General features: G+C 50.8%; 8 protein-coding genes and 1 non-coding gene across 9 annotated transcripts; 7 read left to right on the plus strand and 2 right to left on the minus strand.

The window, feature by feature from the left end:
• Nucleotides 1–164: 164 nt before the first annotated feature.
• NCU06159 (MFS transporter) lies at nt 165–2166 on the minus strand (the record flags this gene model as incomplete). Its single annotated transcript, XM_954928.3, has 9 exons — nt 165–282; nt 341–425; nt 488–757; nt 819–915; nt 980–1109; nt 1169–1308; nt 1381–1735; nt 1799–1954; nt 2030–2166. The coding sequence occupies 9 exons, from the start codon at nt 2164–2166 to the stop codon at nt 165–167; spliced, it is 1488 nt and encodes a 495-aa protein (XP_960021.3).
• Nucleotides 2167–6003: 3837 nt separating this feature from the next.
• On the plus strand, nt 6004–7424 carry NCU06157 (hypothetical protein). Its single transcript, XM_954926.2, has 3 exons — nt 6004–6339; nt 6438–6878; nt 6955–7424. The coding sequence occupies exons 2-3, from the start codon at nt 6463–6465 to the stop codon at nt 7055–7057; spliced, it is 519 nt and encodes a 172-aa protein (XP_960019.1). The 5' UTR covers nt 6004–6339; nt 6438–6462; the 3' UTR covers nt 7058–7424.
• Nucleotides 7425–8474: 1050 nt separating this feature from the next.
• NCU06156 (hypothetical protein) lies at nt 8475–9552 on the plus strand. Its single transcript, XM_954925.2, has 2 exons — nt 8475–9348; nt 9446–9552. The coding sequence occupies exon 1, from the start codon at nt 8693–8695 to the stop codon at nt 9113–9115; it is 423 nt and encodes a 140-aa protein (XP_960018.1). The 5' UTR covers nt 8475–8692; the 3' UTR covers nt 9116–9348; nt 9446–9552.
• A 231-nt stretch (nt 9553–9783) lies between these two features.
• On the plus strand, nt 9784–11805 carry NCU17205 (hypothetical protein). Its single transcript, XM_011397060.1, has 3 exons — nt 9784–10160; nt 10228–10718; nt 10773–11805. The coding sequence occupies exon 3, from the start codon at nt 10932–10934 to the stop codon at nt 11451–11453; it is 522 nt and encodes a 173-aa protein (XP_011395362.1). The 5' UTR covers nt 9784–10160; nt 10228–10718; nt 10773–10931; the 3' UTR covers nt 11454–11805.
• A 259-nt stretch (nt 11806–12064) lies between these two features.
• Nucleotides 12065–12858, plus strand: NCU06155 (hypothetical protein; the record flags this gene model as incomplete). Its single annotated transcript, XM_954924.2, has 2 exons — nt 12065–12499; nt 12645–12858. The coding sequence occupies exons 1-2, from the start codon at nt 12327–12329 to the stop codon at nt 12856–12858; spliced, it is 387 nt and encodes a 128-aa protein (XP_960017.1). The 5' UTR covers nt 12065–12326.
• A 328-nt stretch (nt 12859–13186) lies between these two features.
• Nucleotides 13187–13790, plus strand: NCU06154 (hypothetical protein; the record flags this gene model as incomplete). The annotated part of the gene is made up of 2 exons (XM_954923.1): nt 13187–13410; nt 13526–13790. 2 exons carry the CDS (start codon nt 13187–13189, stop codon nt 13788–13790), a joined length of 489 nt encoding a protein of 162 aa, XP_960016.1.
• A 390-nt stretch (nt 13791–14180) lies between these two features.
• On the minus strand, nt 14181–16398 carry NCU06153 (monooxygenase). Its single transcript, XM_954922.3, has 3 exons — nt 15002–16398; nt 14615–14928; nt 14181–14526 (listed from the first exon to the last, which is right to left on the minus strand). Exons 1-3 carry the CDS (start codon nt 16215–16217, stop codon nt 14302–14304), a joined length of 1755 nt encoding a protein of 584 aa, XP_960015.3. The 5' UTR covers nt 16218–16398; the 3' UTR covers nt 14181–14301.
• A 1955-nt stretch (nt 16399–18353) lies between these two features.
• On the plus strand, nt 18354–19810 carry NCU06152 (hypothetical protein; the record flags this gene model as incomplete). Its single annotated transcript, XM_954921.3, has 3 exons — nt 18354–18390; nt 18526–18598; nt 18696–19810. The coding sequence occupies exons 1-3, from the start codon at nt 18388–18390 to the stop codon at nt 19808–19810; spliced, it is 1191 nt and encodes a 396-aa protein (XP_960014.1). The 5' UTR covers nt 18354–18387.
• An 804-nt stretch (nt 19811–20614) lies between these two features.
• On the plus strand, nt 20615–20685 carry NCU15327. The gene has a single exon. It is a non-coding gene; the product is annotated as a tRNA-Gly (tRNA).
• The last annotated feature ends 3368 nt before the right edge of the window (nt 20686–24053 follow it).

The following is a 24053-nucleotide window of genomic DNA, read 5'->3' on the forward strand; positions in this document are numbered from 1 at the left end:
AGGATAAAACGGAATGACGATCAGGAAAAGCGTCTACCCTTGCAGGTTACATTCACTGAACGGTGGCTGACCGCGGTCTGTTGGAAAACATATACCTATTATCGATTTTACGCCTTAAAAATGCATCTGTTAGTACTGTACTGATAGGATGATATAAAAGCGCTTCACAGGATCATCTTGAAAGCTGGGTCTCTGTCGTCCCCACAGCCTTCGTATTTCTCATACTTCCCAGCGGCTTTGTCCTTGTTGATTTTGTTGCACCAAAGCACATTGGCGAGGACCCTGCAAAGCGTTAGCAAGCGTGCTCTTCTACCAACCCAACAGCGCAATCAGCACTTACGCAAACCAAGCATAAACCAGCAGACCAAGGAGGATCGTGTGCCCTCTGTGATACAAAGGTGCATCCCTTGGAGGATAAACAAAGGCTGAATTGAGCGTTGGTCAGTGGACAAACTCAGATAAGATATATGCGAATAAGAATACTTACTAGCTACGAAACCGCCCGCGTTTCCAATAATAAGTTGCAAAGCTGAAGTGGTAGCTCGCTTGTAGTGCCCAGCAGAATTGTTGGTGTTCCAAACGAGAATGCATGGTATGCTGCTGTACATGCCGATCGCCATCAACGATGTCATAGCAAAACGAACATGGGCAGAGGCGACATTGGCAATAACGGCGTAGCCAATGATGGCAATGGGAAGAGTGAAGAGCATCATGACGCCCCTGAGTTTGAGGCGATCAGAGGCAAAGGCAATGAGAACTACACGTTTGTGTCAGCTGTCAGTTGGACAGGAGCCAAAAGGATTTCTAGGGGAACGGACCTGTGACTGGAGTGGCAACTGCGTATGGGATAACCGACCACAGTTGGGTCTGGTTGGGGTTGGATGTAATCTTCAGATCGTTGAGAATGGTTGGGAGCTGAGGCATGTCAGTAATCTTGGTCTTAAGAAGATGCAAAGCGCAGAGCGCACGGCAAACCTACAAAGAGACCAAAACTGTAAAGCCCCGCCCCGAGGGAGAAATACGCGGTAGCTGTTAGCCAAACTTGAAGGTTGAAGACGCCACGATGAACTTCAGACCACCTGAACCTCTCCTCTCGTTCCAAAACGGGACTGCAAGGCGAAACCGGTTAGCTAGGATCACTACCCATACATTTTGTCCGCTGTCTTACCTGGTCCCATTCGCGGTATCTGCGCCAGTGTCTCCTTGAAGCCTCCTCGCAGCGTATTCCTTCTCCTCCTCGGTCAGGTAAGGAGCAGTGGTTACACTGGTTGGAAGCAGGAGATATGCCACCAGACCTGCCAGTATGGTCTGAAGACATCATAGTTTTAGTCTCGCCCTTCACACAGCTTGCACGGGTGTTAAGTTAAGGGTTGAACTCACCATCAATCCTTCGATGATGAATATCCATCTCCAGCCCTCCAACCCACCACGTGGACCGATCGCAGAAAGCCCCCGTGCTAAAAGACCACCGAATGCACCCGACAAAGAGGCAGCGGTGTAGAAGATACCCATTCGCAGCGCCATTTCCTGGCGGGTATATAGGCCGGAAAGATAGAGCACAATTCCTGGGAAGAGGCCGCCCTCGGCGATGCCCAACAGGGCTCGCACACCGATGAAGCTTCCAACGTTCTTTACGAATCCTAAGCACATGGTGATAACACCCCAGACGATGGTGAGAAGGGGCAGCCAGATCTTGGGCGTAATTTTTTTGAGGAGCAGATTGCTCGGAAGTTCACTGGTGGAATGTTAGTGATGAACCAATATAAGCCTGTGTTACTTGTAGGCGACGGTGGTGTACCTCGCAATGTATGTGGCATAGAAGACTGCCAGACCCTGCGTGTACTGGGTATTGGAGAGGTTAAGATCCTTTTCAAGACCGATAATTCTGGCGTTGCCGACGTTGGCCCGATCGAGGAACGAGCAAAGGAAGAGAAGGGAAAGAACAGGCAGGACTCTGTGCTTGTGTTGGTTAATGATGTCGATGTCCCATAGAAATCCTTAAAGATGGATAACAGGCGGAATTAACTACCTTGTGTCCATCTTCCATAATATTCGTCTCGTCATGTTGCGATGGTACTCGCTGTCGGAGACGGTCCTCTCCATCTTCTCAATGGAGGGCCTCTCACCCATCTTGCCGGGATTCGAAGCATTCGTGTTCGAAGTCATGTTTCGAAATGTGCGGTACCGTCGTGTGTGAAGACTGTGAAGATGGCCAAGCTTGCCAAGTTGGAATAAGCTTTTATATCATCATCTGAAAGGGTGACCGTAAAGTCGCGAACTTGCCGACCATCCTGACGCAGATCAATAAGCTAGGCCTAGATCGTACATACTGATTGGTCTTGTATCACTTTTGGAAGCTCCGAACCCGCTTCGAGTCTGGGGCAAAGTTACGCCCAGAGGTCGATCGCTATTTACGATCATCGGTAACTTTCGTAAAGAACGTCAGGATACTGAAACAAAGCAACCCTTTTTTCCTGCCTTACGCCGCAGACTGGTGCACAACCTATTGAAATGGCGGTAATTACGTGAAATGAAAATTACTAAAAAAACGCGCCAACAGTTTAGAGTTCAGCTGAGTGGACAGGGAGGGCGGTGTACAACCAACGTTAACTGTTTGTGGTACTGCAACCAAATATCTTTTGTGGAGCGGTGTCTGGGTCGCGGTTCCAGTCTTCTGTTGTACACAAGTCGTACAGGACTTTGTTGAATTGTTGAGGCTGGTTGATGCTGAACGAAAATGGTCACTGTAGTAGGTAGGTGGTATTTTCAGGGTCGCAATCAAGTAAGGATGTTGCATTTCGTGGTTGAACGTGGCGGCACTTGCGATGAACCAGTCGGCAGTCGTGGTAAACGCTGAACGGCTTCCCCGCCGTGTCGGCCACCGGCATTTCATTGTCGACGCAGGACAGCCAGGAACTGAACTGAATGAGTGGGGAAAGCGTCTCCATGCTTATCAACGCAGGAAACCTCGAGAATAAACAATATGTGAAAAAGATAGTCCTTCGTGCGCTCTTCCGTCATCACAGGCTGCGGCTCCCCACAACCCTGGCCCGATCCCGGCAAGCGTTCAAAGCGTGGGTTCCCGTCGCAATGAGGTTCGAGGCCGTGTCATGGGTCAATGACCTGAACTGTCTCTCCCGCTATGTGCGACCAAGACGGACAAGTAGTGGTTGAGATGGAGGAAGCAAGTCGGGAACCCGACTGTGCTACTGCAGCGAAAAACAGCATCGAGAGTGATATCTCATCTAGACTGTGCACGACCTGTAGCGGCAGCGGGCGCACCTCGCGCTTTCTAGATCACACCGTGACATACGACTCGGCGTCGGCGAAGATAAAAGAACGCAAGTTGCTAAAGAGGGACGATTTTGTTGACTGATATCACAAGTTGGTTGGGGAGCTGATTAATGTTTTGTTAAGCTCAAGCCGTTTAGGTATTTTATTGGTTTCGGGTGTAGAGCCGTTGGCCTGGCGGGCATCTTGGCAGGATCCACTTTTGACTTCACCTCATGGCACCTTCCCGACGGACCCCGGCGACCCGAGTTTTGACCTCGAGCTCCTTTCCTGTCACCGAGAACATGATCAGAGGGCGTAACGGAGTTAGAAAGGCCTAGTATTAGGTAAGTAAGCTCACAACTTAACAGATTCCTGGAGATGGGTGCATTGAAAAGCTGCAACGGCGAAAGATGCCGCTGGCCTGTGAGCCTTGGCGCGCAAACGAAAGTCTCACTGCGACAGAGGGCAGCCGATCTGCTAGACTTCAAGACGTCAACGTCACCCTTTGCCTCTGGTACACAACATCTACACCATAGAGACTGCGCGCGAAGCTAGCAATTATGCATATCTCAAACCCTTTCATTAAATGAACCGTTAACTCGAGCGCCTCTGTGTGGAGAGCGGGAGCCCAACTCCCCCGATAACATCCAACCCCACACTGGCACCGCGCGGGATCCGCTACTCACAGCAGGTGGTCAGGGTCAGTTGGAGACTCTACAGCGGACATCTCTCTTGTCTTTGAACAGTCGATGATTGTTGCGCTCATCCAGATTCCCAACGCCAAAGTCCAATAATCTCCGTCTCTGAATGACCCCGATCCCAGGCACAGGCGCGATCACCGAGCACCGAGTCTGGGTCTGTGTCCAGCAGCCATTCCACCACCACCACTACCACCATCATCTCCACGCCACATGCCCGTTTTCTCACCGGCCAAACTGCTCAACGAAGCATCTGAACTTTCTAGCGTAGGTAATAACAGCCATGGGAGTCATCTCGACCGAACAAGATGCCGGCAAGCAATTGACGCCACCAACGATTTTTACGGCAGTTCCTCGGCTGCCTCCTTCTCAAGGAAGCCAGTAACCTTGTCATCAAAAAAAAAAAAAAAAAAAAAAAAAAAAAAAAAAAAAAAAACAAAGCTCACTTGTCGTATTCCAGATATTGATGTCCAACCTACACAGATACCACTGCGAATTACAATTCTACATACACGGGCTCTGGCCGGCCACCTCCTCCAGCGCTACCTTGAGAAGAGGGTCTACTGGCTGTATCCCGTTTCCAGCGAGCGTACAAGAATCTGTGGAGGCCAAAGAATAGGTGTCCTACTGAACCACTATTCCCTCGCTGTCTTGGCCTTGGGAGTTCTCCGGCAGCGGATGCCAGCACTATTTTGCTTCATCTCGCTTTCAACACTATCTTCACTTTAGGTTGCCAGTTCTCTGATCTCAGTCCCGATGCCAAGGCCTTGGTGCTACAGACTTATTTTGACCGTGCAAAGGCCTTCGCCAATCTCGATCTGCTTGACCTCAACAACATTGTGATTGTCCAGGCCCTATTACTTATGACCGTCATCTTGTTGGGTACACCCTTTCCTCAAAGATGTTGGGACTCTGCTGGTGTGGCCTGCCAATTTGCTCAGGGTCAGCATGACCTATGGGACGCCCACCATGACTGCTCATCTTGATGAGCTGGCATTACCGTCCATTGCCGAGATTCATGAAGGAGAGCCAGACCGTCTGAATAGACCTTCGTCGGATAGTGTGCCGTCAAAGATGTATCTATACCTCGAATATATCCTGCAATGTCACATAATAGGTGAGATTCAGTCCACCGTCTACGTATCATCTTTAGGCCGGCCAACCCATTTACAGGACCCATCGAGTAATCATTAAGCTACTCACGGCCTCGATGAAAATCTTTCACGATATGAAAGACGCGTGAATTCCATCATACCCTGGATCACGCTGAACGACCTCATGGCGATGGGACAGGAGAAAAGCCCAGTTATTGTCACCCGGCGGACAACCGCAAGTTCAGAGACGAGGCGGAGGAAAACTTCTGGGCTCACTCTGCCTTGTCACTGCGCAAGCGTCATGGAACGTTAAAGAATCACGCCGAGGAGTACCTTGGTGCTTGGATAAAACCAAGATCACCTGAAATGAATGCAACATGGAGGTCTGGTATCTGTCATCGTTGAGCGCCTACACCGCATGTCCGAATCCGAAAGAGGCTGCTAACTACCTCTGCAGGCGGGTCGATGAACATGTCTTGGGCGTACGCTGGACGGATTCACGCGCTCACTCTCGTGATTATCAAGATCAAAATACAATCTTCGACACTGAGGAGTACAGGCAATTGTAGGCAGTTGCGCTTGCCATGGTCTCAATTCAATGCAGTTACCGCAGAGACTCGATAGATTGGCACAAGGCGAGCCCCAGCCCCCTTTGGACTCCTGACATCAATCAGCATAGGTACGGCTTGTGTGTATGTAGAGCCCACGAGATCTCTCTGCACCTGTGCGAGCGTACCTGTGCTGCGTTATGCAATGCAATGAAAAATAAGTTGAGCGACACTTCTAACGCTGAATCTTCCAGTGAGATATGCAATGTGCGCATGACAGTGTATGGGCGTTGCATTAGTTGTCAGGGACATAAACTATCAGTCATGCTCGCCAACCCGCGATACTTTGGCCTTCTTTTTGTATTGAACTATCGTGGAAACGGACACAATCTGAACCGGACCCGGGTTCTTTTTCTTTTTTCTTCAAAAGCCAAAAAACGTCATGAATATTCACTGAGTGAGCTTCGCCGTCATTGCACCTGCCACTCGTGACTGCTGTCTAGTTCCGACAAAAAGAAAGAGCGTCAAGTGTCTCCTCGCCACAGCAACAACCGTTCCACTCTTTCCTTCTCTTATTTCATTCTTGTACCGAACCCTCAGTACTTTTCTTCCCCATCAATACCCAGCTGCTCGCATCTTCTCCAAGATTCTGGTTGCTTGTTTTTATCGACGCATATCCAAAGACGGTTCCACACATTTGACGCGACTATAGGACTAAGAACATTGGTAAGGCCTCTTCCTCTTTCTTTGCTCGGTTCCGGATACTTTCTCCTTTATGGCGGCATGCCTGGCAATCTCTAGCCTAATCAATCTGTCTCCGCCAGACTTTCGATCCAAGTGCGTCGAAACATGAGTTCCCAAGTCAGCAATACCGATATGGAACGCCTTTTCGAAGAGGCATGGAGCAAAAGCTGGTATGCCCGCTACAGATGCGCTCGGACGAACTTTGCAGGCACCTGGATGGGGCCCTCTGTTCCCGTCGAGATCGTTGACCTTTGGAAACGTCGCGACTGGTTGGACCTACTCCGCGGAACCGGTGGAGTTCCGACCGCCAATACTTACCGCGTCATCATCGAGGCCTTGAAGACCATGCCCGAGTTCGAGAAGGAGATAACAGGCCACCTGTGTGGATCCGTTCCTATGGAAGATATGCCATTGCGCGACAGGCCGGATGGGCCATACTGGGGCGCCACACGCGCTTGCAACGTACTACATAAGGATGTACTCGATTTTGAGTCCCAGGCTGTCAAGGACAGGACTTTGAGGTAAGTTCCATGATTATCATGCTCTTAAGAACCAATAATCACAGCTATTCATTAACGCCTATGCGACTTTGAACAGTGGCCTCTACGTCGGTCCATACGCTACCGCACCAGGGAGCGGCGCCGACACTTTGAAGGACGAGCCTCCCGTTACAATCGTTCCGGTTTCCGAAGAACAATAGATCCCGCCGGGTCAACCTTTTTTTTTTTTCTCGCTCACGCGGATATTCAGTCCGCCAACTACGGCTTAGTTGCCAAGCTAGTGAAGATCAGTGAGCGGACAACAGGCAACATCAACTCCAACCAGTGGGAGCAGCTATTAAGCTTTGACCCAAAGTATGGATTCGGCAACATTGGCGGATTTATCGTCTTGTCATGGCAATGAACAAAAACGAGGAAGCATGTCGTTCCTCATCAGGGCTACAAGAAGATCTTGGAACACTCTTCAGAACGCTTCCAGCATCTTCATTAGAGCTCGTGGAAAGCCTACTTGTATAAGACATCGAAGGAGTGGTGGTTACAGTTAGGTTTGAAGAAAGAACTTCACCTTTACATGCTTTGTGACAAGGGAACCTTGACTGCAGTTGGAGGTTATTTTCTACGTGAATGGAACAGTGAGACACTGATGAAACCTTTGGAATGCCATCGCTTGTACAGGCCTGTTTCTGAGGCTCGAAAGGGAACAAGTAAGGCTCAAGCACCAGACTCCCATGCTGCCCACGACCATATAATCCACGGAAATCACAAGCCTGCGCGCCTATCACCCACATCCAGCGAAGCAAATTTCAAACCCCCCATACGCAGGAACTTTTGTGCATATCTCCATTAGAACCACGCAAGGCAACTACTCCATATTCTTCCAGCAAGGAGAAAGCTTGACGACCATCATGACTTCCTCCCCCTCCATTCCAGCTTCCCCATGCTCTCTTTGCCCTTTCATTTTCCTTCTCCCTATGCGAACCAGATCACCGTAAGAGTCACTGTCCTAAATTCTCCTTCCTACTCCCGCTCAGGGTCCCGGCATCCAAGCCATAGCCCCATCTATCCTCCTACCTCTCATCCTCCGCGCGAAGCCAGCACGGCCGGGTCGAACAAGGGGTTAAGAAAATCGGACAGGGTCATGGAGACTTGGAACTTAATTATGCAGGTCATCGGGGGTCTTGACTGTTTAGGTAGTTCGAACGGAAGAAATGTCCAGCGCTGAGAGTGCTAAGATAACATACACCTGGCCACATGTAGCGTTTATGTTCAAACGGGGCAGTATGGAGTCCCAGAGAACACTCGCTCATTCGGTATTATGCCCAACGTTCAATGGCGTTCTAATTTATTTACTTCAATGTGATTTTGTGTAGTCATTCCAACTGCAAATGGATTATATGATCATTCTCTCATTATTCCTTGAGTGAAGTGGAAACCCTGAACCCACCAGCCAGCAAGGACACGGGCATCGCAATTAGCGCTGAAGCTACAGTGGGCTTATCGCACCGTCCAGTTGATCTGGACCCACTTTCTGCTGCAGGAGGCCCGGTGATGATCCACTGTCCATCCTTCATCAACGGGAACTTCCCCTCTCCGCGTTTGCATCATGTGCCTTCCCCCTCTCGGGCTGAGTGGCTGTTCTTGGGGGGTCAAGTGTTTTCTTTTCTTTTTCGTCAACATAATTTCTCACTTTTACAATGGAACCGCCGTCCGAATTTCAGTCTTTTGGCCTTCCTCCCACTCTTTCCACCTACTGCAGGTGACCCTTCCCTGACCCTTCTCTTTCCATTTGCCCAATCCCATTTTCCCGCACAGCTTTCCGTTCCTACTTTTCCAACATGTCCGACTACGACGATGACTACGACTACGACGACTACGATGACTATGATGACTATGATGACTATTGTGCCTACGATGACGGGTATGCCGACGAAGGGTACGATTATGGCGACTACGATCACAATGAATACGACCATCATGGAGCCCATGATCATGACGACCATGATGCTAGCGGTGATGCAGTAGCGGAGGAGTTGACGACGGGTTTTGCCGTTATTGAAGAGGTGGAAGATCATCATGACCAGGGCAGCGCTTTCGATGGAAGTGACCATGAGGAACATACCGGTTATGCTGAGCTCGTTCATTCGGATGATGGCCACCAAACTGATGATGACCAAGTTCCTTACTATGGAGTGGTTTCTGGTGGCCCCAGCTATGTTCAAGGCCACGATAATTATTCTACATCGCGCTCCCTATCGTAATACACTCCCTCTGCTCATCGAGGCTCCGCGGGCTACCCACCATTTGCAGCGAATGGTAGAATGGTTGATCCCCAAAGCCACGGCGGGTCCTACAGCCAACACCCTTCATCAAGAAGCAGCAGCTATCAATACAATGGCAACCACCATGGGTCTGGCAGATGGAAGCACGGAGAACATTATCAACAACATCACAGTGCCGAATATCACGATCGTGTGACGAAACCGGCTTATAGGTAGGTTGAACTTACACACCAGAACTTGCCAATTTCTTGCCAGAAGTCCTTGCTTGGAAGGAGCCACACCACTCTGACAATTGTCGACGATTCACAGGCTCGAAACCCAACCCAGCCACCAAACCCACTATTCACCTTCAGCTACATCCCACCGCAATGGGTACGGGGGAAGGCACAGGTCGGACTATGAATCCCTGCAAGCGTGGGGCGGAAGGCACAACTTCATGGCTTCCTATGGCTAGAAACCCGAACCCAGTGGATATGGAGAGTCGCGGACCATCATGAACGCACTGAGAGACCGAGAAGCTCAAGTATATGGCAGCAGCTATCACTCAACTTTGGCCACGGCGCATTCTCCGCGGGCCCATCCTGCTGAAGCAAGAAACGAGGCTACATACTACTACCCGGGAAACCAAGGGTGGTGGTAAGATCAACGGCAGGACACTTCTTACCCTACCAACTGCGCAACAGAGTGATAGGCGGACTTGGAGGTGGAGGGAAGCATCAACACATTGCACTAAGCCAGTTGAACCTTTACTGTTGCACTTGTCTGAGCCCTGGGTTGTGATCTATTAACTTAAACGGTTTGCGCCACTGACCGAACTGCTCGTAGTTGCCTTCAAGGAACCGTAACGCAACATGCAAAGCATATACCGGCACCGGTAGCGCCTCCTTTCGGTTTGCAAATCACTCGGCATGTTTCGGATCGTCGATGCTCATGCCCTGAAAGAAGCTGCAGTATTTCAGACAGGCTGCGGTCCTCCGGTAACCACAAACTCCATGCAGTGGCAGGGACGATGCAAGTACCCCTGGTATGAAAGCTTTCATGGGAGACCAGCCCTTCTGGACTGAGGTATAAAGGACTGATTCCCCTTGCAGAATTGCAGAATGGTTCTTCTTTGACTTTCCTCTTCATCAGTCCATTTAGCCATCATCTTTGATATCTGCCATCATCTACCTGGTATTTTCATATTTTGCACCGGTTCATTCCACCAGCGATTGTTTTTCTCCTCTTTCAAGACAGACAAACACTGCGTTTCTCCGTCGCATAGCAAAGAGGATTGGACCACTCAACAGTCCATACCCACTTCGACAGTCGGCCACGCCTTAGCAACACGAGAGATGATCAGACTTCGGTGATCGACCTCTGCCCCCACCATCTCCATGATCCACGGGATTCTCCTTCGACTCCTCGAAATACACCCGACCTCTTCCTTTCGACTACTCGACCAGTTCTTTTCCAATTTGACCCACCGGCCACTTCCCAGGGCATCGGATCCGGATGAAAATATCCATGACTGTTCTTTAACTGTTCCCCTTGATGGCTATGGAGCCATCATTTTTTTGGGGATGTGTCAAAATGATGCAGAGTACGTCTTCAATTCCATTGCCTTCAGTTCCATGGCTAACAAATTGATTTTCAGACACAAGGCGAAAATCCCTTATACGCGATACCATCCGCTGTCACGAGACAGAAGACCCCGATCTGTGGCGCTTCATTGTTCTGCATTTGCAAAACGGCCCTACCTACAAGGTGGCCTCTAGGGCGGCTTCAGTTATATGGCGCAACCTATCCAATTATTATGTCAGCCTCGTTTCAAAGGAGCTTCCTTAAAGCTGTCTTCGCGCAAGGCTTTCGGGCTCCTTGCCTGCCTGCAGCAATGGAAGAGGTAATTTCTTTCTCTGGATGCCGTTTCCCAATGACATTTGCTTTCATGCCTTCGTCTGACACAGTCTTACAACGGGAAGCATTGCCGTATTCAGCAGATCGGCCCACCTGCCCTACTCGCGTGGGAGAACCACCGAGACTACGCATGGATAGTGACCTAGTCAAGTTCCAACATTGGAAGACTAGATTTGGCCTGTCCCTCCCATGCCGGTATTACCTGCCGCTCCCTGGCGCGCCTGCCCATCCCTGTTCGAAATGGAGCAAAAAGGTACCCTCCAATTTGACGTTCGCCGAGGAGAACGGGAATGAAAAGGCTCTCCGTGATTCTTGGATAAATGCCAAAGCGTCCTATTCGGTGGACCCGAAGAATCGCAGCCTTTCGGACGAGTTCATACCACCTGCCGCCAAGGAAGACGACATGGGTTGCTGGCAATGAGGATGCTGTCAAGGAGGCGGAGGAGGAGGAAAAGAGCGACCATTGGGTTTCCCTCGTTACCAACTACTACTACCCCAACATTGCGGGAAATTACCGAATTGATTGATGCCTTTGAACTGGAGAACGGCAAGCAACACGATGGATTTGTAGATATGCAGTTTGTTGGTGCCTATCCCGGAAAACCCGGCTTTTCTAGGTTCGCAGATCAAAGTGATTTAATGGATGATTTCGGTGGCCGTTGTGTTTGTGTTATACCTCAGCCATTGGTGGATGTGTACAAGGAAGTACGGCTTACCTTAATTCTCGCAGCGCATGCTTTATGATTGACGGGATACCTCCCTATTTAGGATTGCTCGCCCTGCTTACTGCTGCTGTCTCTCATCCTATGAACCAACTTACGGTAGGCGGGTTAGGGACACCAAGAAGGCACAATACGCGTATAGCGACGAGGGGTATCCATTTAAGCAAGTTGAAGCCATCACCATCTCTTGGCTTTCTTGGCACACCAATCGTCACGATCCATATTTCCCCACTTAGCTGACTGGTAGACTCCTATATATCTTTTGGCCTTCATCATCCGTTTATTCTCGGTTTGTCTTCCTTCAAACAGACAAATAGCGCTGTTACCAACACTTCGTCACACGTGACCACCACTTCCGTACCGTAGGAATGGTTCAACAATCCCGACTCAACATCTGAGATTCTTGTATTGCCACATCACTTGTTTTCTGCTTCGTCAACCACAACCATTCACATCCATACGACCATCGCTATCTACAGACAGCCATACGATTGATCCTCTCCAAGAGCACATCCCCCACCTCTCCGCTCTCGCATCACTTTACCAAACCGAATCTCTTTACTACACCCACTATGTCTGACGACGACTGGGATGACGACTATACTAGCGACGACGTGGAATATGATGACGATCCGTATGAAGATGACGATGGAGACCAAGCAGAGGAGGTTGTTGAGGAAGAGGACGTCAATCAATCCGGATATGTGGAGGAAATCGACGATGACAATGGTTCTAAGGCGGAAGGGTGAGTACTAACCACCTGAGTGAGCATCATGATTCATCACTGCAGCTTCCTTTGCAACTCCATCCGTACAATACAGTGCCAACTTTCCACCTACAAGGAACCGTCAAGTCCTTTTCCTGCCACTAACGTTATGCCACTTAACCAGAGAGAACGAGGACGAGGACGAGGACCAGGAGCGCGGTACGGGTGGTTCGATGTCCAGCTACGAATATGCCAAGCCTTGGGGAGGAACTGGAGGGTTCATGGACTCTTACGGGATCGAACGGACGGCGGAGGGATATCAAGAGGCACATGAAATGGTGAATACGATGAGGGAGGCGGCGGCGGAGAGGGAGGGTGATGGTGGGAGGAGCAAGTGATAGGACGTAATGAACTATTGGCATGTCCCGTCCTTTTTTGACCGGTCGAACTTTCTCTAGCTGCAGAGATTGCCTCGTTGCGAAATTGCATGTTTCCCGGTTAGATACCTACAAGAGATGCAAATGCCCGGGAAGGTGCAATGTGTCGGTGCGAAATGAGGAGTGGAGGAGGGCACGGTATTTAGACTTGGATTCTTGGCCCATCCATCCTATTCACTCTACCTACCTACTTTCTCCTCATCAACCACAAATACTTGCATCAAAACTTCCTGCCCAGAACTGAGCCACCCCCGCCAAGTCATAATCGAGAGCGCATCCCTTTGTCATAATGTCTGACGACGGCTGGGATGATGACTATGCCGACGACGGAGGCTACGATGATGGCTCGTTTGATGACTATTCTGACGACGGAGACGGAGGCGGCGGCGGCGGCGGCGGCTACGGCGAAGAAGACGTAGGAACGACTGGGTATGTCGATGAGGTGAATGTGGAGACACCGGAAAATGCGGAGGTCGAAGAGGCCAACGATAACAACAACAGAGATGCTGAAGGGTAAGTACGTCTAGGTATCCTTACAGTCCTCGTCCCTGTATCACCCCTTTTACATTTCCAGACCAAGCCTCCGTCACCTTCTGTCACTAACACCAGGCTACCTCTACATATCCAGTGACAGTGAAGGCGGCGACGATGATCACCCTAACTACAACGGAAGCTCCAATTCCAGCCAAGACGACGAGAACCGTAATGATAATGATGGGAATAATGAGCGTGGTGCCTCGATGTCCAATTACGAATACATGAAGCCTTGGGGAGGAACACATGGCTTTATGCGTTCCTACGGCATCAAGCGGTCACCGGAGGGATATGAGGAGGCGAGGGACTTGGTTGATACGATGAAGGAGATGGCGGAGAAGCATGAAAACCTCGAATAATGGGAAATTGTACGACGTGATGGATCGAGATGGGTCGTGACACAGGGTGGTTCACTAGCATGTGATATGTGGAAGTCGAGGTGCGCAGGTTCGAATTCAACATGGACAGAAAGTCAGGTAGCTGTGCGTTGATACTATGCAAGCAAAGGTTCAGTTGAATGATGCAGTTAATCTGATCCATATGATCGGCATCTGTCTACCTTGAGCTGCTTCCACTTGGCAGTGCGTAGGGTAGAGCGGGGATCGCATGAGAAGGTGAGGTGCTTTTTGGGCTGTTCTTTGCGGTTTTATCATTGCGTAGCGTGACTGGCCGGACCGACAGAAAGTCATGTCCAATCGCGATGAGAACTTTCCAACTCTCTAGCTCTTTCTTCGGATTACCGCATGGTGCAAGATGCGATATGAATCCAATGGCCTATCAATGATGTGTTTGTCATACAACCAAGCTGAGCTGGGCTTCCACTGCAGTTCGTCACTTCAAGTTCCCCCAAACTCGTTTCTCCCTACGCTTTTACCTCCAAACTCCCCTTATCACCGCAAAGGCCTCAGTGCCGGACTGAACCGCGGCTCCTGCTAGCCATGGCAAAATAGTTTTCGGTTGCGCGAGCAAAGAAGCCAGCACCGTGTTAGGATTTTTCCTTGACCAGTATACCATCCCCAAAGTAAAGGTCGTTAGAGTCAACAGTCGGGTCAGAGTGTGACTTTGTCTGACGATCTTGTTCTTTCCCGTTTGGCCCTGTGGTTACCCAACACATGTCGTTGTTTGTCAGTCAAATCATCCGTGTCATCTTTCGACAGTCCATCAACTTCAAGACAGGACTTACACTAAGCCTCCAATCCTTCCACGACGGGAACAAACACGAGTACCAGTGGTGGGCTTGGGACCACGGGTAGGCCGAAGCGTTCCACGGTTTCTTGCCGTCCACGGTACGATTATACCAGCTGCTGCATCCGGTGGAGAAAACGGTGTCCTGTAGGGCGCGGTGCAACGTTTGGACGTACTTCTCTTCTGCTTCGCGCTTCACTTCGGCCACACTTCCCTTGCCTTTAAGAAGCGGCTCGATGACTCGCAGCGAGTAGTTGATGGCGTTTTCGACGGCGATGAGGAACGAGGTGTGGCCTGTTGCTACGTTTGGACCTGGAGGGGGTCATGTCAGTATGTAGGCACTGCTGACAAGACTTTCAAGAGTCCAGAAGGGACAATAACTTACCTCCCAGCAGGAAAAAGTTGGGAAATCCGCTGAGACTTTCACAGTTGTACGCCTCAGCGCCGCCAAACGACGTCCAATGTTCATGGATGGTCTCCTCCCCAAGACCGACAATATCGCAGTCGAGGAAGAACTCATTCGTCTTGAAGCCATTGGCCATGACGATGACATCGGCTTCAATGATCTCACCGCTCTTCATTTTCAGCCCATGCGGCAATATCTCCTCCACCGGCTCATCTGTCAACCTCAGATGCTCGTTGTGCAGGCTCTTCAGGTACCCAGAGTCGAATATCCTCCTCTTACAGCCGACCTCAAAGTCCGGGATCAACAGGTCATGATACTTCTCGGGTGCCATCGCCCGCATGTAGGCTTCCACCTGCCTCTGCCTCTTCTTCCGGAACGCCTTGGCAAATTTCCCGTCCCCAAATCCAATGAATTCCACCTCCATCTTGATGAACATTAGGAATCGTTGGAGCTGCATCGTGCCGGGGACGTTGGCCAACGTGAACATTAGCCAGAACGGCACCTTCTCGTCAATGGGCGGATACACCCAATGCTTGGACCGCACCACCTGCGTCAAGCTCGCCGTCTTGTCCACGATGGCCGGCACGATCTGCGACCCCGTGCACCCGTTGCCGAACACCACCACCCTTTTCCCCGTCAGATCGACATCATGCCGCCATCTCGCCGAGTGAAACATGGGTCCTTGGAATCTTTCCGCCCCTGGGATCTCCAACTCCCGCGGCTGATCAAAGAATCCAACAGCACTATATAAAAACTGGCACTCATGCACAATCACCTGGCCCGTCTGTTTCTGCCTGATCCACATCCTCCACCTTCCCTTGTCCTCGATCCAGACGCAGCGCTCCACCGCGGCGCCGAACGTCATCTTGTCGAGCAAGTCATATTTGCGCGCCACGCCGTTGATGTACTCCCACAGCTCGGCGTAGGTGGGCAGTACGCGCGTCCAGTTGGGATTGCACTCGAACGAGAGCGAGTAGAGCGCCGAGGGTATGTCGCATGCGCAGCCCGGATACTGGTTGATGTGCCAGGTGCCGCCGAGCTGGGACTGCTTCTCGAAGAAGCGGATGTCGGTGATGCCGTACCAGCGCTGCAGGGTGGCGCCGAGGGCGATGCCGGAAAAGCCGCTGCCGATACAGGCGAATTGGGAGTAGGAGAAGACGGGGTCTTTGGGTGAGATTGAGGAGTGGGATGCCATTCTTGTGGTGGTGTGTCCGGATGGTGACGTCACTCAACTAACGGAGGGAGGAAAGGATCTATGATGAAGTGGAATGAATTGTTTCAAGAGGAGAAAGAGGATGGGTGGTTGAGATTTGAGAACCCTACTCACTCATTCACACCTTTAGGGTTCTATGGGAACGACAGGACAGAACTTCCAACAGGGAAACAGAACAAGCGGGAGATGGACGACGTGGCTCGCTATCTCGCGGGAGACAAGACCAAGTTTATACGACGAGCCACGAGTCTGCCGTGCTTGGGAACACAGCAAGTGCATGCGCCTCTGGACCAAAAAGGGCATGATAAGTAATTCTCCGCACGCCAGGCAGCAGGCCATCGTAGGAACAAGGGGAAGAAATATGATAAATGATATATCATGCTGAGTGATGACCGTCGTCGTGTAACAACGCATACATATATCGGACGGGAGTCCGAAGGATCCAACAGGAAGCTTCAGAGCACCCCTCGCAATCCATGTCATTGCATTCCTTCATCGGCTTCCTCCGTTGCAGTGTCACCGGCCCGCTTTCGCATGCCTCGGTTCTTTGTTCTTGGAGGAGGGGGAAACGCCGATCCTGCCATCAACTCCAACCACGATAGTGTCGGAATCCTCTTGTCCCGGCCGCTAGTGTACTAATTAGGCGATAACTGTGTTGGGTCAGACCTGGACGTCCAGTCCTTGTGGGGGATTTACTTGTCTAGACAGGCCTCCCCCGCTGTAGCATCGTGGAAACCTACAATAGCCGAGCACTGGGGGTTGGTTGGCCAGAACTACCTTACCTAGGTGAAGCGAGAAGAACATGTCCATGCTTGGCGAGCCTGATAAATGCACTTCCTTGCTTTTTTCTTTTCTTTTGGTGGTAAATCCACGGTACCCACCTCACACTGTAAAACCGCAGCAAAACATGAAGTGGTACGGGCAATGGTAATCTCCATTCTCTTCGGCCAGAAAGATGGTACTTGCGTTCGAAGCTCACTCTCCCAATCATTCATGTGACGTAGCCGACTGACTCTAAGCTTCTACATAAGCCTTGAGCGCTAAACCTCCAGTCTCGATATCAACAACCGGCTGGCGTTCTTTGGATGGAAGTTTACGGAGATCTCACAGTCAACTGTCTAGAATAGCCATCCGCAGCACCCACTCGGGAGCTCCTCTCTGCAACTGCAACAAAAGAGTCCGTCAACAACAGTCTTCTGAGCCTCCATCGCTTGACCTGGTGAACATGCTTGAGCTCCAGCTGGAGAGACTGTAAATTTGCGGAAGCAGGTCAGATCAGCATCGCAACTTGCATTATGGGCCAAGATATCGGCAGGCGAACAAAGAGGTACGTCGTCGATGGTGAGACCTTTGCGTTTGCTGGAGGTTGGCATTGTGTTCCCCTATTTGTCAATGCTAAGCTGTGTGTTAGTGTTAGTGTCCCTATGTCATAGCCACCAACGATGTTAGTGACGGCAGCGAAAGAAGTGGTGACGAACGGCGGCTCATTCTGAAGCCAAAGCACCAAGGAGAAACATATCAGATACAAGGGGCTATCGTCTCTTGTTGAGCCTAGGCTGTGAGTGGTTGCCAACGTGCACAACTTGGAAGTTTATGTCAACATCTTATTGCTCGCCATAATGAGAAGGCTAACAGACTCTGAGGTAAAACAGTAGTGGTCATAACAAATGCCGTGGGCCATCGCTCTGGGCGTTCAGGGTTCCCCACAGGAATTGACCACTGAGGGCGGGTCCATCGGGCCGTCGGGATCAACCCGTTCGGTAGATCTATCTACGAACAGCGGGGCCTGCAGGCACTGCCGTGAATGCAGTTTAAGGTACCTAAAAATGGCCTGCTTCAGCTCCCTCTGCCGACCTATGTATGCACCGGTACCTTCCACGGCACCACCACCAAACAACCTCAGCTCTCCAAATCAACGAACGGCAGCTGCAAAGCCGGCAGCGGGGGGCAGCCACCTAACCCGCGCCGGGCTACCTGACCAATCTCCATGCCACCCGGGCTGGGGAGAGGCTTGGACACGGGACGGCTTGTTTGTCAAGAAAGGTCTTCTTCGAACTCTTGTGATTCTGTCCATTCAATTTGAAACCATTGCCTCGCCCGTGCAAACCGTTCCAAACTGCGTGGTAACTGCAGTCTTCAAGTCTTGATCATCATGGTGAGTATCTGCTTCTTTACGTTGCAGTTTGGTTGTATGAAGCCATAATTCCAAGGGATCGTCCGAAAAGGGAAATAAAAAGTCAACAGAAGCCATGGATCGCTGACGAACCACCCACCTCAACATGACAAATAGGCTCGCGCGCTCCGCAAAAACCCTTTGAGGATGTGGGAAAGACTTTACCTTGTCGCTCATCTCCTCACCATCGGTACATTCAGTTCTTACAAACCCTTTAACCTTTGGTTCCCTTTTTCATATGCCCTGACGACTGGCGCAAGCAAAACACTGACATATACACTCCCTAGACACCGCCCATTTGCTTCTCAACGCCATCACTTGCGTCAGTCTCGCCATCCTGCGCGGGGTCCCCATCCGCCACTACTTCAGAGTCGCCTACAACCGCTTCGCCCTCGGCTGTCTCTCTCCTCGTGAGATCCAGCACATGAGTCCGTCGACCGCTACCATCTACCGTGAATGGATTGCCTCCACCCGCGCTGCTTCCCAGGCTCGCATCGACTCCGACCACGCCACCCCCGATGACCAATACATCCTTGACCACCTCCACCGCCACGAAGAGATCCTTTCTGACGGCGAGTCTTCTATCCTCTGGATCGGCGACCGCCGCCGCGCCCACAAGTTCGTCCTCTTCTTCCACGGCGGCGGCTTCATTGCGCCCATGCAGGACGGTCACCTCGAGTGGTGTCTGCGGTCTTACATTCAAGCCGGCCGGCTTCATGATCAAAATGTTGCCGTCGCCGTGCTGCAGTACACCCTCGCCCCCGAGGCCCGCTATCCCGTCCAGCTCTCCCAGGCGGCTGACGCGCTGGCGTACCTGCTCAAGCTGGGCGTGCGGCCGCGCGATCTGGTCATCGGCGGCGACTCGGCCGGCGCTAATCTAGCGGCCCAGATCATGAGCCACTTGCTGCATCCACATGCGGACGCCAGGAAGATTGCGCTCCCGCTGGAGGAGCGCATAGCTGGCGTGTTCGCTGTCAGTCCCTGGGTTAGCGCCAGGACGGACGATCAGAGCATGGCGGATAATGCGCTCATTGATATGCTGTCGCCCGTGATTATGGAGAAGGCGGTTCAGGAGCTCTTTGGTAACCATAACAAGTATAACGCCGAGAAGAAGAGGGGTCAGGGATGGGCTATGCCGGCGGATGTGGATACGGGCGCGTGGTACAAGGGGCTGGGAAAGTTTGTTGAGAGGGTTTATGTCACCTTGGGTACCCAGGAGGTGTTCAAGGACCAGAGTATTGTGTTCGCTGAGGGGATCAGGAGGACGAATCCGGATATAGACGTGGTTTTGGAGGAGGCGTATGATGAAGCGCACGATTTCATTCTATTGGAAGGCAAACGAAAGGAGGATGGGAACGCCACTAGACGGATGAGGAAGTGGATTGAAGGGGTGTTTTGGTGAGGCAAGCGTCTTTTGGGAAGAAGAGGGTATATAGACTTGGAGGTGCAAAACAACGAAAGAACAGAAAGGTGATGGACTGGGACCACAACGACAAGCAAATGGAGAAACAATGGGCCAGGATACAACGCAACAGACAGTGCTCTGAGTAGTACATCTTGGATAGGCAGGAACTGATGCAATACAAGAGGGAAAATCATAAGGATACCTATTGGAGTGTATCTGCGAAAACCACAAAGGAAACGCGGTACGACCCTGCTCTAACCGGTGAGTCTGGGGAAACCCCGGTCTTTGAACTGCTCCTCAATCTAGGTTAGCTGGTTTAGGGTTCACCAGCTTTCGGGACAGAGCCAACAGCTCTTCCATGCTGTCACTGGTTGGTGGAAAATGCTGACTGCATGGTCTGATACTTGACACTGGATTGGTCCACCACGCCAAGACCAACTATGTACCTCGAGAGGAAGATACTGCATTGGGATCAACTTCCCCAGCCACTGATATCCTACTCGTAAGTGAATGTGCATACAGCAAAAAGGGAGGGTTGGCAACCCTTCAGTTCAACTCTTCAGTTGTTTGCCAGAATATCTCATTCAGCAGCGCGAGTGGCGTCAGTCCCATATTCACAAATATGGTGACTTTGGACTAGATTGCGTTGGGGGTGTGCAAGGAGCTGATGGATGAGGGCGTAGCTGTTCGGGAGAGTGGCAATGTGATGGCAAGATTCGTTGTGAAAGAAGTGTGCTGGGACTTGCCAAGTCGGCAAGGTGCGATCATAGGCACTTGGTTTAACTCTCCGTAATGTAAGAAGCGCCAGTGGTTTAGTGGTAAAATCCATCGTTGCCATCGATGGGCCCCGCGTTCGATTCGCGGCTGGCGCACTTCTCTTCCTTATTTTCCCCTCTTTTTTATTGCGCACTTTAAATCGAGTCCCTACCATTTCAATTTACATATATATTGCAGGGAAGGTGAGGTCCTGCTGAATATCATAAGAAGCTGCCCAATGTATGTTCATCTTGTCAACTGCTCGCTTTATATTATCCGAAACACCATTTTATCTCATTTACATCACTCTAACCGTTCAGATCTCTTCCCTCAGACTCTTGAGACATTCCGGAGATCTGCGGCCCAGTCTTTTGCAACATCGATTGACGCCGGGTTTCTCCAGTCATGATGTCCTCAAACAGACACAAACTTGCCATCTTATTGTTCATTTCAGCAAACGCATAATCACCGGGCCATGCGAGGTACCTCTATACGCCCAAGGCACCTGAACTGCCGGGTGCTGCCCGGCGCCGAGGTGTATCTCGCCCACAACCACGAGCATGCCACAAAGGCTCCTCTGAATTCACCGATATTTCGTTTATTTCTCACCCATCAACACTGACATCACCATTTTAGAGTTCGGCGCCGAGCTGGTAACTTTTTAGGACTACAAGGATGTCATCTGGCTCAAACATGCTGCGATAGAAGGCAATGCAATTGCATATCTTCCAACGATCGAAGTCTGTCCTCCAACGGCTGTGGAAAGTAAACATGTCTGAAAACTAACTTTCAACCCTTCTGGAAAGGGGATATCGGGTGTACACGTCCCTATCGAAGCCATCAGTTGTAGTGGAAACATGATGGCAATAAGATCCAGCGGTATGACGGCAGTTGACAGCACTCAAATCCCCTCGTCACCGTCGATTCGCAACCTTAGGACGCTGATGGGCCAACGCTCCAGCATGGTCGGAACTTTGAAATGCCCGCGTGCCGAGTTTGTCCTGGCCGGTCTTTGAGAATGGCCTAGGTAAAGACCTCTCACACAAGCCATACGTCCAGAATCCGACATACAACAATATCAAAAACGTACGTTGCAACACAATTAGGGTACCGTCCCAAACGGAAAACGAACAGCTTGACTAAAAAGAAAGAACGAACATAAACGGAGCCGTGGACCAAGAAAGCGAATGAAGTCTTCTTCTGGGCATACATATGATTTCCTGGTCAGCTGGTTGATGCATTGGCGATTGCATCAGGAGACTACATTTACAGAACAGTTAATGACGAGAAGCAAACACAACGAGTCAATGATGATCCATCGGGGACTACCAGCCGGCTGATGTGCCACTGAATCATCATTCTCATCATATCTCTCCATGACAACTTGTGTGGGGTCACATTCTGTTGTTATGGATTTCTCTCCGAGTATTGGACTTTCCTTTCTCACTCGAACGTGTTTCTCTCCAAACGACTCTTGCCGACAACCAAGAACAAGGCCAGCCAACACGCCGACCTTCAATACCTATCCTCGAGAAACCATACCGCGCATATCTTTGCAGAAGAGGAACTCTCGACCTTTGACGGACATAGCTCTAATATATGACGGAATCTTTGCTTGCATCCCAGGCCAACAATGGATACCTCTCCTTCCATCTACCAGCAACCACCACGTCCAACCTTCTTCCGCACCCGGCTAGGAGAGATTGTGTTGTTCTTCTTCATCCTATACTACACGCTAGCTGCTACCATCCTGCTGTTCATTGTGCACGAGCGCCCAAGACAAGAGGAAATAATCTCAGCATGTAAGACGTTACTTCCACTCCTAAATACCAACCCATTACCTACCTTGAGCACTGTTTCAAGAAAGATACAATGGCTAACAGAACCAAACTCTGACTCCATGTCGTTTCGCAGTATCCAACATGTCTAGACGCACCCATCTTGCAAATGACACCCGCGACACCTGTTCCCTTTCCGAACCGTGCCGCAAGCAAGAGCAAACAGCCACCCTCCTCGCCCTCTTTGCCGGTTTTGTTGCCGCTGACCAGTGGTACGCACATCACTGGATCTTAGCTGTGTTGAAGAGCCAGGTGATCATCTTCATTGGGCTTGTATGCTTGGGGATTTGGCTTCATGGAAAGCGCTTCCAGGTGTGGGGATTAACGCTTTTGGAGTGGCTCATAAGGGGATTGATTGCGCTGGCGGGGTGGTGGGCGGTGGATTTGACGTTTTGGATTGTAGGGGGGATTTACGGGACGCCTGGGTGTCCGGTGGGTGATGATGGAAAGTAGTTCCCGTCGTGCATTGGGGTAAGTGGAAGGAGGGATTCTTGTTGGACATTTTAGGTATCTTTTCGGAAGGGAATGAGTGCCGGGTGTCAACTTGAGCTGATGCAAGTTATGAAATGTGTAATATTCGGATACCTGCGAGGGGCATTGTTGGTTGTAGCCAAAGGGACGGAGCTAGCTATTTGCCTGCTGGATGGAAGAAAAACAGTTGCTATGCGAGAACGTCCAACTGCGATTCCCGTCTCATCGAGGATCGGTTGATGACGAAGGCGCAGCGGATGAAAGGCATTCCCGGGCAACGGTTGACTAACAAGGAAAGAATGAACCAACACCAATACATGTTTCCAACAAACTTTTGACAGCCGATGGCATTCCTCGCAGAATCCCAACTTCACGTCAAAGCATAAAGGGGACACGTGCGCGGGCAACTTGCGATCAAGACTGGAGCGACTGCTGCAGCAAGCTTGAGCATGGTGTTTTCGGTAATCGCGGCCGGGATTGTCTCAGGGGTAAACGGAATGGACGGGAGTTTGAGTGTTGAAGCAAGTAATCTGTACGGGTTGGAAGTGGCTGGAAACTTCAACCGAGAGGGGGTACGGATTCGGGTGGCTGTGTATCCCGTGAGGTGATTTGTTAGGCAATTTGAAGGAGTGCCCTGTTTTAAGAAGGGGGAAGATAAAATGGGGTCGGGGTTTTTGGATGGGATTTAAAGACTCTGGGGGTCAAGGTGGGAGAAGGAAGAGAGGGTAAAAGTCAAAGCGAGGGTCTACACCCTGGAGTGATGGTCACGGTCCGAAGCGAAGGTTGAGACCGTGTGTATCAAGCATCTTGGTGGTAATGGTTAGGGGAAACTCATGCGCAGTCAATGATGTATCCATCCAAGGATGCGACTTGAACATGATGCATTTCATTTTCCATCCTACCTCTACTTGAATGGAAACCAGTACGCACCAAGCAGTGGACCCTCGAGTGAGTAACAACGTACGTTCCAAGAGACCCTGAGAAGCAAAGAATGTGTCATCGAACACATTTTACAGTCACATCTGTGTCCGTACTACCTACCTCCTCTACATACCAAACTCACCATGTCTGTACAGTCCGTCCATAAATGGTGTTTTGCCTCGCTGTAAACAGTGGCGAGCGTATCATGCCACCTGAGTACATCATGACCTTCACCCATAAGTGCTCGCATATCA

The sequence above is a fragment of the Neurospora crassa genome, linkage group VII (assembly GCF_000182925.2).
Source record: "Neurospora crassa OR74A linkage group VII, whole genome shotgun sequence".
Taxonomy (NCBI): domain Eukaryota; kingdom Fungi; phylum Ascomycota; class Sordariomycetes; order Sordariales; family Sordariaceae; genus Neurospora; species Neurospora crassa.

Bases quoted from the DNA above. Each gene is read 5' to 3' on its own strand.
- NCU17205 (XM_011397060.1), top strand. From the start codon at position 10,932: ATGTCAGCCTCGTTTCAAAGGAGCTTCCTTAAAGCTGTCTTCGCGCAA.
- NCU06156 (XM_954925.2), top strand. From the start codon at position 8,693: ATGTCCGACTACGACGATGACTACGACTACGACGACTACGATGACTAT.
- NCU06157 (XM_954926.2), top strand. From the start codon at position 6,463: ATGAGTTCCCAAGTCAGCAATACCGATATGGAACGCCTTTTCGAAGAG. The intron at 6,879-6,954 runs GTAAGTTCCATG...GACTTTGAACAG, and splicing joins GTCAAGGACAGGACTTTGAG to TGGCCTCTACGTCGGTCCAT.
- NCU06153 (XM_954922.3), bottom strand. From the start codon at position 16,217: ATGGCATCCCACTCCTCAATCTCACCCAAAGACCCCGTCTTCTCCTAC. The intron at 14,929-15,001 runs GTAAGTTATTGT...GACCCCCTCCAG, and splicing joins CAACTTTTTCCTGCTGGGAG to GTCCAAACGTAGCAACAGGC. The intron at 14,527-14,614 runs GTAAGTCCTGTC...GGGTAACCACAG, and splicing joins GGAAGGATTGGAGGCTTAGT to GGCCAAACGGGAAAGAACAA.